At 37.8% G+C, this 14096-nt stretch overlaps 1 protein-coding gene across 3 annotated transcripts in view; it reads left to right on the top strand.

Annotated features, from left to right (window-relative positions):
- ERC1 (ELKS/RAB6-interacting/CAST family member 1) overlaps positions 1-14096 on the top strand; it is a 203268-nt gene that overhangs the window by 19527 nt on the left and 169645 nt on the right. For all 3 annotated transcript variants that reach the window (XM_063134903.1, XM_063134906.1, XM_063134904.1), the window contains exon 3: positions 8640-9056. In XM_063134903.1, the coding sequence (XP_062990973.1) occupies positions 8640-9056 (417 nt within the window). The remainder of the gene's footprint in view (positions 1-8639; positions 9057-14096) is intronic.

Here is a 14096-nt window from a genome sequence, read left to right as displayed (position 1 = left end):
AGGTCTAAAAATTAGGTAAATACAACCTCAGATGAACAACAACACATGGCATATTACACTGTGTCATGATTTATTTAACAGAAATAAAGCCAAAATGGAGAAGCCATGTGTGAAAAAGTAAGTACACCCTTACTGCTTCCATAGGAATTAAGATGCTAAGTAGCAGACAGGTGCTGCTAATCAAATGCCCGTGATTAACTGGTCATCAGCAAGTATGACCACCTCTATAAAAGCCAAAGTTTTTTCAGTTTGCTGGTCTGGAGCATCCAGGTGTGTGTTAACACAATGCCAAGGAGGAAAGACATCAGCAATGATCTTAGAGAAGCAATTGCTGCTGCCGATCAATCTGGGAAGAGTTATAAGGCCATTTCCAAACAATTTAAAGTCCATCATTCTACAGTGAGAAAGATGATTCAAAAGTGGAAAACATTCAAGACTGTTGCCAATCTTCCGAGGAGAGGACGTCCCAGCAAAATCACCCCAAGGTCAGACTTTTGCATTTTGCAATGCTCAGAGAAATTGCAAAAAACTCAAGAGTTACATCTCAGACTCTACAGGCCTCAGTGAGCATGTTAAATGTTAAAGTTCATGACAGTACAATTAGAAAAAGACTGAACAAGTATGGTTTGTTTGGAAGGGTTGCCAGGAGAAAGCCTCTTCTCTCTAAAAAGAACATGGCAGCACGGCTTACGTTTGCAAAGTTGCATCTGAACAAACCACAAGACTTCTGGAACAATGTCCTTTGGACAGATCCCAAGCACACTGGTGGAGATGTTTGGCCATAATGCACAGCGCCACGTTTGGCGAAAACCAATCACAGCATATCAGCGCAAACACCTCATACCAACTGTCAAGCACGGTGGTGGAGGGGTGATGATTTGGGCTTGTTTTGCAGCCACAGGACCTGGGAACCTTGCAGTCATTGAGTCGACCATAAACTCCTCAGTATACCAAAGTATTCTAGAGTCAAATGTGAGGCCATCTGTCCGACTGCTAAAGCTTGGCCGAAATTGGGTCATGCAACAGGACAACGATCCCAAGCACACCAGCAAATCTACAACAGAATGGCTGAAAAAGAAAAGAAACAAGGTGTTGCAATGGCCCACTCAAAGTCCAGACCTCAACCCGATTGAAATGCTGTGGCGGGAAGAGTTTTAAATGTAATACAGGTGATAAATAAGTCTAAGGTTAAAGCTGGAATTTTGGCATTGGATATTTTTAAGGCTTTTGACTGTTTGAGCTGGCAAGCTTTAAAGATGGTTTTAAATAAAATGGGATTTGGAAATAAATTTAAAGCTATAATAGAACAGTTGTACTCTCAAAATACAGCTGTAGTGGTAGTGAATGATGGTGTGACGGATAAGATACGACTAGCCAGAGGGACAAGGCAAGGATGTCCACTCTCGCCAGTCCTGTTTGTAATGGTAATGGAATTATTGGCGAATGCAATACGAGAAGATGAGGTGATTGAAGGAATAGGTAGTAGGAAAAAAATTAAACTGAATATGTTTGCAGATGACACGTTGCTAACTATTAAGAATCCAATAGAAAAGATGGGGAGAATTAAACAGCAATTGAGAGAATTTGAGGATATTACTGGGTTAAGAATAAGCTGGTCCAAATCAGAAATGATGTTGTTTAATTATACTAAAAAGGAAGAGAAGGATTGGGAAGAAAAGGGAAGAGAAATGAGAGTTAAGAATCAGATTAAATATTTGGGAATAAAAATTACGCAGAAGTTAGAGTGTTTGGAGAAAGAGAATTTAAATGTGTTAAAAAAAGAAATTTTAGCAAAATTGGAAAAATATAAAAGATTAAATTTATCCTGGTTTAGAAGAATAGCATTAATAAAAATGAAGATTTTAGCAAAGATTAATTTTGTGTTTAGGATGATACCAATAAAAATTTCAGAATTAGAGATAAAAAGTTGGCAAAGTATTATAAATAATTATTGTAATGGTGATAAGAAAGCGATGGTAAATAAAAGTAAATGGTATTTAAGTCAAAAAAAGGGAGGATTGGGTCTCCCAAATATTAAACTATATTATGTAGCTAACAGATTAAGACATATTGTGGAGGCAATTACAGGAATAGGAGAATTAGATTGGATGGAGGATAAAACTACAAGTAATATAGAGATTAATTTGGAAAATGTTTTTTTTAGGGAAGGGGAAAAAAATGGGTAGAAAGTATAGATAACCCGCTTTTGAGGTCTCACTGGGAAATTTGGAGTAAATATAAAGGGGAGCTGCTTCCAAGCGGCTCCCCTTTGTCACCAGTAATAATGTTAAAGAATTTCCCGGAGGAATTAAAGAGTAGATTAAGTAAAGTTTTAATAGAAAAAAATAAAATGAAATTAAGGGAATGGTTAAGAGGAATGAATACAAGAGAGGATATGGAAGAGGTCCTTAAAGATAAAAAATTAACTTGGTTAAATTATTGGCAATTAGAACAGTGGACTAAAAAGTGGGTAAGAGATAACTGAGATTGTAGAGAATTGACAAAGTTTGAGGAATTAATAGTTAAGAAAGAAAATGATAGGGAGAAAAGAACAGTGTTAAAAGGGTTGATGAGTGAAATATATAGAATACTGGTGGAGAAAGGGTTGATGGATAATTCAGGCAAAATGGTTTGGGAGACAGATTTGAATGTACAAATAGGACAACAGGGCTGGGAGGGACTATGGAAACAAAGAGCGTTGAGAAATATGTCAGTAAGAATAAAAGAGAATTATTTTAAAATTATATGGAGGTGGTACCTAACTCCGGTTAGATTGAATAAAATAAATAATCAGCAATCAGCAAACTGTTGGAGAGGCTGTGGGAGTAAAGGAACGTATTTACATATGTGGTGGGAATGCAACTCTGTTCAAAAATTTTGGATGATCGTGTTTTTGGAGATTGAAGAAATTGTGGAAATGAAGATAGAACGAACACCAAAAGTTGTATTACTGTCACTATTTGAAGATTTAAAATGTAAAAAGGAAATCAAGGAATTGATAACGAATTTGCTGACTGCAGCAAGATTGATTGTAGCTAGGAACTGGAAGATTCAAGGGGAATAATCTATTGAAGAATGGTATAAAGAAGTATGGGATATAGCTATTAATGATAAATTGACATGTAATATTAAATGGAGAAGAGGTATAGCTAAATCAAATGATTTTGAAGGAATTTGGAAACAGTTCCTAATATTTGTGTTTTCTAAGGGAAGTGGGAAACCACCAGCAGAAAAAAGTATGAGATTTTGGAATTAGGAATGAGATCCCGAGGTGGGGGGTGCACTTGTATGTTAATTTTGATTAGGTTGTTTAGATAAGATATTATGTATTCAACATTTCAATATTATGTAGTATGTTATGTTTTTTGTGATAATGTAAATGTGTATGTTTAAATAAAATTAAAAAAAAATATGCTGTGGCGGGACCTTAAGAGAGCTGTGCATAAACAAATGCCCTCAAACCTCAATGAACTGAAGCAACGTTGTAAAGAAGAGTGGGCCAAAATTCCTCCACAACAATGTGAGAGACTGATAAAGTCATACATAAAACGATTACTTCAAGTTATTGCTGTTAAAGGTGGTTCTACAAGCTATTGAATCATAAGGTGTACTTACTTTTTCACACATGGCTTCTCCATTTTGGCTTTATTTCTGTTAAATAAATCATGACACGGTGTAATATGCCATGTGTTGTTGTTCATCTGAGGTTGTATTTACCTAATTTTTAGACCTGCTAAGGAACAGATGATTGTTATTATGTCCTGATATGTAAAATCATACAATTCCAAGAGGGTGTACTTTCTTTTTCACACGACTTTATGCATGTGTAGAAAGAGTGTCCCAGTTTAGCTTCTGTGCTTTCAGCAAAGTCATATACTATTAGGATTATGTCAGTTTCCCCATATTTGCTCTAGTGGAATAGTGAGAACATTAGAATAGGAAAGGTCACTGCACTGACAAGTATATTGATGGCAGTATATAGCAGCTTTAGCACCAAATTAGACAAGATAATGGAGATCCAGATTGGTTCTTCCATCTCTTTAGATGTTGGTAAAAAGCAGCCAAGGCTGGGAGGAGAATTGAATCTGGGTCATCTAGAGGACAGAAAAGTGTGTGTGTGTGTGTGTGTGTGTGTGTGTGCGCGCACATGTGTAGAGGAACCTATATATTTCCCCTAATGGAGCACATAGCAGTTTCTGCAGGGGTGGAGTGTGATTTTTCATTGGGGGGAATGGCATGGGTGGAAGGAGTAAACTTCGCACACTGTAGGCCTCACACTGTGATCCTGACTCACCCCTAAATTTAAATGGGTGATCAACCACTGATCTCCATTATCTCATATAGTTTGGCCCTTTCAAGTCTTCTGCTGAATTTGGAGAATAGGCCCAGTTTTACACTATCAAAATAAGCCACAGTTGCTTGTTTAAATTGGCAGCACATATTGGGTGCCATTAGCCGAATTACCTGCGTGGCTTGTCATGTTGTCCGAACTCAGATGGCATTATTTGTTTCAGGGGGAAACAGTTCTCAGATAATGCTTGTTTGATGCGAACCAGTGAACAGTTTCTTTGTAAAGTGCTGATAGACACTGACTGAAGTGGTTTTATTGATGGTTATTTTTACTACTGGAAAAATGTTGAGATAAAAATACATATTCCAGTAAATGTCTAGCATAAGTTAGATTTAAACTAAATGCAACTGATCTGGCATTTCAGAAATGCTATGCAATTTGAACTTTGCATAATCTTTCCCCAGAACTGACAAAGTCTATTTTATTTTTTACTCCCAGTGCCAGAGCAAGAACATTCAATTGCAAACTAGAATATGGATTGATTGTAGGTGGTGTGAAAGATGGGGAAAACAAACAGGGGATTTTTAAAATCAAGGAATGATGTCCTTGACATAGAACATGATTGCATCATGTGTTACACTGGAAGAAATTACAGCTAGTAAGACAGTTGTTAGGACAATCTTGCAAACTTCCCAGGCCCTGAAATCCTTGCAAGGTGTGAGAGCTTCTTTGCTACTCACAAAGAATAAGGTGCTTTCTTCTGCTTTATGAATCTGATAAAATTCATTGATGCCACCAAGACAACAAGTTACTATTGTCTGTTCTTTCCTATGTGTTGTAGTTATTCTCTTTGGATGTATAGTGTATGTAATTTCTATTCATGCACTGTCATATATGCCCTTAAACCAAATTGAGTCATTTGCTTGAGCCTAATAGAGATGACAAATGTACTAGTGACAAGCTACTTATCTGGAGAATTTTTAATCCCTTTGCTTTTCTGCTGCCTTTGAGATAATTCCACATAAGAACCCCTTTAAATGCAAGTTGATTTGTGGAATTGCCAGTTAGATTAAATCCTATTAAAATCATAGCTTTGCTTCCAAATCAGACTTTATACACTACGAAAATAGCCCTCACATTTCCATACAAATAAAAGCCCTGATGCCCCTGAGCAATTATAAAGTTAACATGCAAGTTGGAGTCAGCGAGTTCTATATCACCATAGTCCTGTTGGACACCTGGCATTAGCCCCTTTGTTAGATTTTCTGTGTGGGCTGGAATGTCAGCCAGGAATCCTTTTACGCCGAAAGGATTTTGCCTCCGATGTGCATTCAGCAGATTCTATTTCTTGGAAATGTTGGCATTTTTTTAGAGCACATCAGCAATTTTTCTCAAAACTTGGGTTTTCTTAGTAGGCCTAATTCATTGCAGCATGGTTTCTGAACTTTAGGCTTCATCCTTTTCCTTGTATATCAGATACTATGCCCCCCAGAATTGATGCTCGTGTCTAAGCTTACATTTCTTTCAAGCTTTGGCCATGCTGCATTTGTATTGTGAATAGTAGCAGTCCCAAGTATGTGCATTCAATTCTTTATGTTAACACTCTTAAATACTTTGAAAGAAGGTTGATAACACTATTACTTCCAGTAAAAGTCAATAAGGGCACAAACTCAGAGGCTGATGGGGATCCTATACAGGGCAGGAAGAATACAGAGGCAATTTTCACCTCTGTTCTCCCCCTGCTCTGCATTTTAGCAAGACAGGTTTTTTTGCCTGTCTTGCTGAGAAGGAAGAAGGCTGGGGATAGCTGGTATGCCCATTTCCCCAGTCCTCTCTTTGTCCTGCCCCCCAGCCTTTAAGCAGTTGTACGCAACACTCCTGTCCTTTCCTAAGGGTAGGGCCATTAGAGAGAGTGGCCAGTTGAGTGCCACTGCTTGAAGGCTCCATGCTCTTCAACCAATGGCATCCAATCACTCCTTGCCCAGCTTTCTTGTTCTGAATTGCCAAAAAAAAGGTGGCGGGGTTTTGTTTGTTTTTTGCTGGTTTAGCCCTGTGTGTCTATGGCTCTCCAGTTGTCACACAGCTGTCAAGCAGCTCACAGCTTTCCTACCAACTTTGGAACTGGTGAGACTGTGGGAATGATCCCATAACTGCCAGGATGGTCACCACCCATCTCTGGAGGTTTAAAGTTGGGAGAATGGCTTGTAATGTTCACCATAGGGCAGCAGCACATGTGCCATGGTGAGCATGGCAAGCAGAATTAAAGCCTGCCAAGAAGTATGTCTTGAGAGACTGAACTACATTAATACTTTTGTTACTAGAAGATTAAGAAAGTAGATATCGTGAGTGTGTTAGTTGGTTCCACGAATTTGTACAATTTTTTTTTAGAGGTTTAAAGCTTGGTTGAATATGATGTGATGTTTACTTTGGGGTGCAGCCCTGACAAGTTAATACTCTATTTCTTCTGGAGAAGCATTGATCAGATAAGAAGATATTTCCGACTTTATTCATAATTAACCAGGAATAAGAGTTTGAGCAGAAAAGAGCAGGCTAGAAAGGGAGAGTTCAGCCAGGTGAGATGACAAGTTGATTTAATTATTTATGGCATTTCTATACCGGCCAATAGCCGAAGCTCTCTGGGCGGTTCACAAAGCTCTCTGGGCGGTTCACAAATAAATAAGAGCAACTAAGCATATAATGCAAGTCAGTAGTAGACATGGAAAATGAAATCAGGGAGACAAACCCTAATCTAGAACTACAGCATGAGTCAGAGTCAAGTGTCTTATGCATGAGATGAACTAGGATTATGTATAGAAAATGGCACAAGTTATAAAATGGAAATTGTGCTAAGTGCAAGTTTTAATAAGCAGTTTGAATTGAGAAGGTAGCAAGTGGGCAGGCTGTGGCAAGTGTGAAACTTACATGTGGATCCACAGGCGAACAGATATGTCAGAAATTTAGAAGCATGTTGATTCACTCCTCTGTCCTAACGTCATATGCCTGTTGAGCCATCTTTACATAGTGGGGTGAGTTGGCATAAGAGCACATTTCCTGTGCTCTTACGAGTTATGCAACACTATACTCTGGCATACCATAGCTAATCATTGTACAAAAACCAGCCAGAGGCCAATTTAAAGCCTACACATCCTGTCATTTATCTACTCCATCCATTACTTTGGTTTTATTGATAGTGTAATTTAATAGTTGTAGTACAGACAAACCCTTGAGGTATGTTTTAACACTTTTATATGTTTGTGTTTTTAGAGGTTTATTTTAATAGATTTTTACATAAGCTACTTTAAGCTGTGGGAGAGGTGTATAGAAGAATCTAAACAAATGTGCTTGCAGATATAATGGATTGTATACATCCTTGTTTTTCCCCAAGTGAAGAAAAGATGGCTTGTTGAATATACCTCTGGCTCGATAATTATTAGCTGTTTTCATTACCTATATCATTCCTTGAAGAATCTTCTAACCGCATTTTCTGCTTAGCTGCGCAGTGGCAGCAGAGTATAGGATTGGGTTCAGGGCTCCCACTGTCTCTGCTGCTCTGGTGCTGTGATCACTTCCACAACAACAGACACCGGGTGGAAGCAAAGTCTTGCACCAGAATGGTTAAAACCTTTGTGGCGTGAGGACTATGAAGTGTGTGGCTAAAGCCTTTGTGGAGTGAGGGTTATGAAGTGTGTGTGATGAATTCATAGATTGTTTAATGAGGAATAGTCCCATTGCAATCAGTGAAACTATACCAGTAAAAGAGGACTATGGAGTGTATGATGAATTCATAGATGGTTTAATTTGGAATAGTTCCATTGGAATAAGTAAATTATACCAGTAAGAGATGCAGTATACCCTATTATCCATTTATTTATTTATTTATTTATTTATTTGGGACAAAATTGAGAATGTTGTATTAATAACCCTATTTATGATCCTGTTTCAATTGATGGTTTTCTTGTACCTCTGGTGCAAACTCATTGCAATGCTATCGTATTTTCTTGCTTAAAGATGGAATCTTCAATTCTGACATGAGATGTGGGACATAGTATTACAGCTTTTTATCATGGTTAAGGATTTATTGGCAATAAAAAACTATATTAGAGCCTATCCTTCTCTATCTTGTGAACTCAGAGCAGCTTAGTGCGCAATCCTATGCATGTTTAGTCAGAAAAAAATTCCCAAACCTCCCAGCATTCCTCTAGCCAGCCATACTGGCTGGGACATGCAGAGAATTGTAGGACTAATGTTGGGCACTTTGTGCTGTAAATTTCTTTTGGCTGGTTGCCAGAAATCTAGACTGCACCCCTTTTTAATGCAGTGAATTTACTGATTTGTTTTTCTATTTCAGCATATGCAAATGACAATCCAAGCTCTTCAGGATGAGCTTAGGATTCAGAGGGATCTGAACCAGCTTTTCCAGCAAGACAGCAGCAGTAGATCCAGTGAGCCATTTGTTACAGAGCTTACAGAGGAGAACTTCCAGCGGCTTCATGCAGAACATGAACGTCAGGCCAAGGAGCTCTACTTGCTGCGCAAAACCTTGGAAGAAATGGAATTACGGATTGAGACTCAGAAGCAGACCTTAAATGCTAGAGATGAGTCCATCAAAAAGTTACTGGAAATGTTGCAGAGCAAGGGGCTGTCGGCCAAAGCCACAGAGGAGGATCATGAGAGGACAAGACGGTTGGCTGAAGCAGAAATGCATGTGCACCACCTTGAAACCTTATTGGAGCAGAAGGAAAAGGAAAACAACTTACTGAGGGAGGTGAGTAGATATTCGTAGATGGGTGTCCATTCAATTTTTAAATATATTTTTTCTTTCCCCTGCTGCCTAACCTTATTAGTGCAGTTTAAGTTTCTCTCTACTCAATCATTATTACTTATTTACTTTTAGCTACTTTTTCTACAGTTACATGCTACTATTTTGTTCATGTTTCACCCTTGGCAAAAAGTAAAATGGTATTGGATGTTTCTTAAGTCCCTTGTATATTTGATTATATTGATTACATCCCTTAGTTTTATATGGATTAGTTTAAAGATTGAATGAGATTTATAAGTTAACTGAATTTACTCCATCATATTGTGCCTTAAATTTCTTTCCTTTTTGTTTCATTTGAGATTTTGGTCAAAGAGAATACCCTTAAAACATACCATATGTTGGTAAAAAACAAACAAACCTGGAATCACCTGATCAAACTTGCTTAGTGTACATAATTCATTCTGAATCTTTCAGTTTTGCTTTCTCTCATATTCATATTTTTAAAAATCTCAAATTCTTTTTGTCCTGTTCGTGAAGAAATTTGCATATCTTAATAATTTCTTATTTGAAAAAATGAACCAAATAAAATTCTCCATCTGGACAGGCCAAATTCAACTGGTTAATCTATTCCTAGCATTGAGAAATCCATATTGTATCTGCTTGTTAAAGATTATGAGTCTGTCAGAACAAAGAAGTGACAGCCCTAGTTCAGTATCACAAGCATGCTTGAATACATAAGGATTCAGAATGATACTTTTAAGAGCTAAACACTTAAAACTATCTGGATGAATGCACAAATCTGAGTTTTGCTTTTTCCCACATTTGCTTTTTTTTTTAAATCCCAAATTCTTTCCAATCTGTTTATGAAGAAATGTGTGAATTTTGGCAAGTTCTTACGAATGACTTGGTTACATCCAAGTTAAATTACTGTAATGTGCTCTATGTATGGCTCCCCTGCAACTGGTACAGACTGAAGCAACTAGAATGCTTGGAAGAGCTAGACCTTTGGATCATATTACTTCTATTCTGTACAATTTACATTGGCTGCCTGTTAGTTTCCCATCCCAATTCAAAGCACTGGGTTTGGCCTTTAAAACCCTAAGTGATTTGGGACCATGTAATCTAAAGGACTGCCTACACCTGTATAAGCTTGCCCATGCATTAAGATCAGCATCAGGGGCCTTACTCCCTTGCCTGCCATCAAAAGGCATTAGTGAGTACTAGGGATAAAGCTTTCTCAGTGGTGGCTGCACACCTTTGGAACTCCCCTCCAAAGACATGTGTATGTCTTTGATGGCTTTAAAAGAACAACCACCCTGAAATTGTTCCACTGTGCATTTGGTACTTAAACATTAACTGCTGCTTCTACTGTGTGTGAGAGAGTTTAATTGTCATTTGTGTTTTCATTATATTATAAGCCTCTTTTGAGGGCAATTTGCCCTGAAAGGTGGGTTAAGAATTGCTTAATTAATTAAATAAAGAAGTTACAGAATGACTGTAGGGTGGATTCCTGCATTGAACAGGGGGTTGGACTCGATAGCCTTATAGGCCCCTTCCAACTCTACTATTCTATGATTCTATGAAATTTTCACACGTATCTCTGACCACAGTATGTTCAATGCAAGATTCAATATATTCTCTGTGAGTGGATATAGGTGTATAGGAGACAACCCTGGATTCATGTAGTACTCGTCAGGAACACAAATCTGAAAATGAAATAAGTCACCCATGTGTGGGACTTCACCTTCCTGTGTTTTTTAGCAAACTCCAAAAGGGAGAATGGAGGATTGGCAGTGGCAATCAGGAACTTACGTTATGATTGCTTGAAGAATGTCAAGCTATTTTTATTCTCTGTGTGTGTAAATACTACTTGCAGTAATTATCACAGGATCTTCCTATATATTAGTCTCTGTATCTGGTTTTATTGGAAGACTGTAAATGAGCATCTACCTATATTGGGAAGAATAGAGAGAAATTTTGGCAGCAGTAAAAGATGGTTGCTCTGTAGTTTCCATGGAAACAGTCACTTTGTTATGAAGGGTATTTGAAATTATTTGCTGCCTTGAATGCATAGCCCAAAACATTTAAAGTGAAGGAAGTATTGCATTTATTTGAGGTCAGTAATTCATAAACTTAAGGTACAATGTAGTTGAATAATTCTGAACAAGTAGTAGTCATAATAAATAAATAAAAAGTAAAATCAGCTAAGCATTTACTGCTAGAAAACGGGAGGGGAGAAGAACAGATGTAGCAATAAAATATTAGATTGATGCACTAATGTGTATGCTTCCAGGTTAAGCAGAACATCAAGTACAATAGAAAGGAACTAATTGTCAACTAGCTCAATAAAGATAGCTCAGCATACAAATAATTTAGGCTCAGTATATGCTAAATATATTTGCTGTTTATCTCTACCAAGCTCAGAACAGCATTCAAAACACAAGATTCCATACTTCCATTCAAAATGCAAGATTCCGTGGGCCATGCCGCATGCATTCAAGTTTTAGATAGCTTGGTAAAGGGATTCCAGTTAGCACCGCCCTAGCAGTGGGTGTGTAGTGGAGGTTACATATGAAAAGGGTCATATTAAAATGCAGTAAATATTCGATCTTAATGCCAGCAGCTTGAATTGGACCCATGTAAGCACATAGGTGGTCAATATAGCTGTCACCAGAACAAATGAATGTGTTCTTTTTGCTTTTTTGTCTCAATAGATGAGCTTCTCTGGTGTTCACCAGCAGAATCTTCTGAACACTTTTCAAGGGCAACCCAGGCCTGCTGGACAAACACTGCTGTCCTGGTCCATAGAAAATAATTGAATATAATTAGTGTATTAATAATGCCACATTGCAAATAGTCTGTGTCCCTGTTTGTAAGTAATGACAACACATTCTTTTAAAAATTGATAGGTTGTCATACAAGAGTAGGTGGCTGCCTGCAGCACACCCACCTCTTACCCACAATCAACTCCTTTGTAGGTTGTGCAGTATGATGTGTGAACCATACCACTATGTTGTTGACAGTCTTAAAAAAACTGGTTGATCCAACAACAAACCATAAACAACAGCACCATGTGCATTGATGGTGCTATATAAATAAATAAATAATAATAATAATAATAATAACAACCCAATGGACTGAGTTTTCGTGTCACACTGCACAACCTATGAAGAAGCCAATTGTGGGTTGTGCGCTAAAGTGAAGAGGTGGGCACCCTGCAGGCAGCATGCCCACTCATCCCCAACAAAGCATTGGTTTTTATACCAATAGGTTCAGATTATGTGTGAACCAGGTCTATCTCAGACGCTGCTTCATATAAAAGTTGGGTTTATGTATTTATTTCTTTTAGGAATTTCATGCCACCTTTCAGCAACAGTTTCCAGGGTTTTTTTTACATAACAAAACAAAACAAAAAAATCCATCTCCATAATAATATAAAATCATAATAAAAACAGCGGTAACAATTGTTTTTAGATTTTTGTTTTGAGACAATTTAAAAGACGTAAAAGCATGAGAGAATAAAAAAGGTCATAACTTGCTGCTAGAAAGACTGTGTCTGCACCTGTGTGCATCCCTGATGTCCAATAGTGGGGCATCAAAGCATAGAAGACCATATTCCTTGTTGTCACCTTCTTTACTTCAGATGATGGGGCTACCAGAAGGGAGCCTCTGTAGTTGACCTCATTTTATGTGCAGGCTGATGTGCTCCACATTCCTTTGGCTACCCATTCCCTAAGCTGTGTAGGATTTTTAGTGGTGAGCACTAGCACTTTGAATTGTGCTCAGAAACAAACTGAAAGCCAGTGGAACTGTTTTATATATTGGCAATATGTGATCCTAATTCCCAATTCCAGTTAGTAATCCCTTGCAAATTATTGCAGATAACTGTGGTTTTCTAACAGTATATATGTACAACACATCACAGTTGTTTATCCTGGATGTTAATAGAGTGTGAATGACTGCGGTCAAGCTATCTTTGGCCAGGAGGGGCTGCAGCTGGTCCACCAGCCTCTATGGTGGAAGAGCTCCAGGCTTCAGAGGCCATTTCTCTAATGGATCTAGGAGCTCCCCTAAGCCTGATACTCCAGAAGAGGTTGATCACCCTGGACAGATGAGCTACCTACCCGCAAAAGCTTCATCATGTCAGGATTAAACTTTTGTTTATTGGATCTCATCAAGCCTGTTACTAGTTCCAGATACTAATTATATACTTCCACTGCCTCACATGATTCAAATGTTAAAAAGAATAGGTGTTGGTTATCATCAGCACACTGGTGACATTTGTCTCCAAATCTATGAAGTCGTCCATCCAATTTAGGTGGTCTTGCTGCTTCTTAATATTTTGAGGAGGGAGAGTAGAACACTTGAAGGTCTATCTTCAACTTATTAACTGTTAATATGGATATTATCAGAGTATTTTTCTAAAATATATGAATACAAATTGAGAGGCTTCTTTAGCTGACTGTATTTCTGTTTAGAGAATCTGATCATGATGTATGCTTTGAGAACAGTTGCATTATTAAATTTTCCTTTCTCTCATCAACTCCTTAACCTTGTTCAAGGGATGGATCTCTTTGGACTAGTCACTAGTTGTTCCAAAATGTTGGGGCTGTCTTTTCTGCACAGCTATTCAGTGTCCAGAAGATGGTGGTGTTTGTCTATCAGCGTCCCACCTTTTAACTTTAGTAGCTGTTGCTGATTATATAATTACAAAATTTTGTCCTTGCTAAAGTCAAATACAGGTTTAGTACAGAACTTATTTTTGTTTCAGAACTTGACTTGGAAATGTCCTTGAAATATTGCTACTGATGGCTTGTATAATAGGAATCATTTTGATTTTACTGACTCTGCTTTGTTGCTTGAGATTCTTTTGGATGCTGTTCTTTTCAGCACAGTTTATCTACATTTTTAATTAGAGCTTCAATTACAGCCCAGTTCCTTCAATTTGAAGTCTGTTATCAAATTCCAGGATTTTTATCTAGATTTACTTTGTTCTGCTTTGCACATAGAATCCCCAGGGTTATCTGGAAGTAACTCACACATGAC

The sequence above is a fragment of the Elgaria multicarinata genome, chromosome 9 (genome assembly GCF_023053635.1).
Source record: "Elgaria multicarinata webbii isolate HBS135686 ecotype San Diego chromosome 9, rElgMul1.1.pri, whole genome shotgun sequence".
NCBI classification, from domain to species: domain Eukaryota; kingdom Metazoa; phylum Chordata; class Lepidosauria; order Squamata; family Anguidae; genus Elgaria; species Elgaria multicarinata.
The sequence above is the reverse complement of the archived record's forward strand: the minus strand, read 5'-3'. Positions and strand labels throughout refer to the sequence as shown.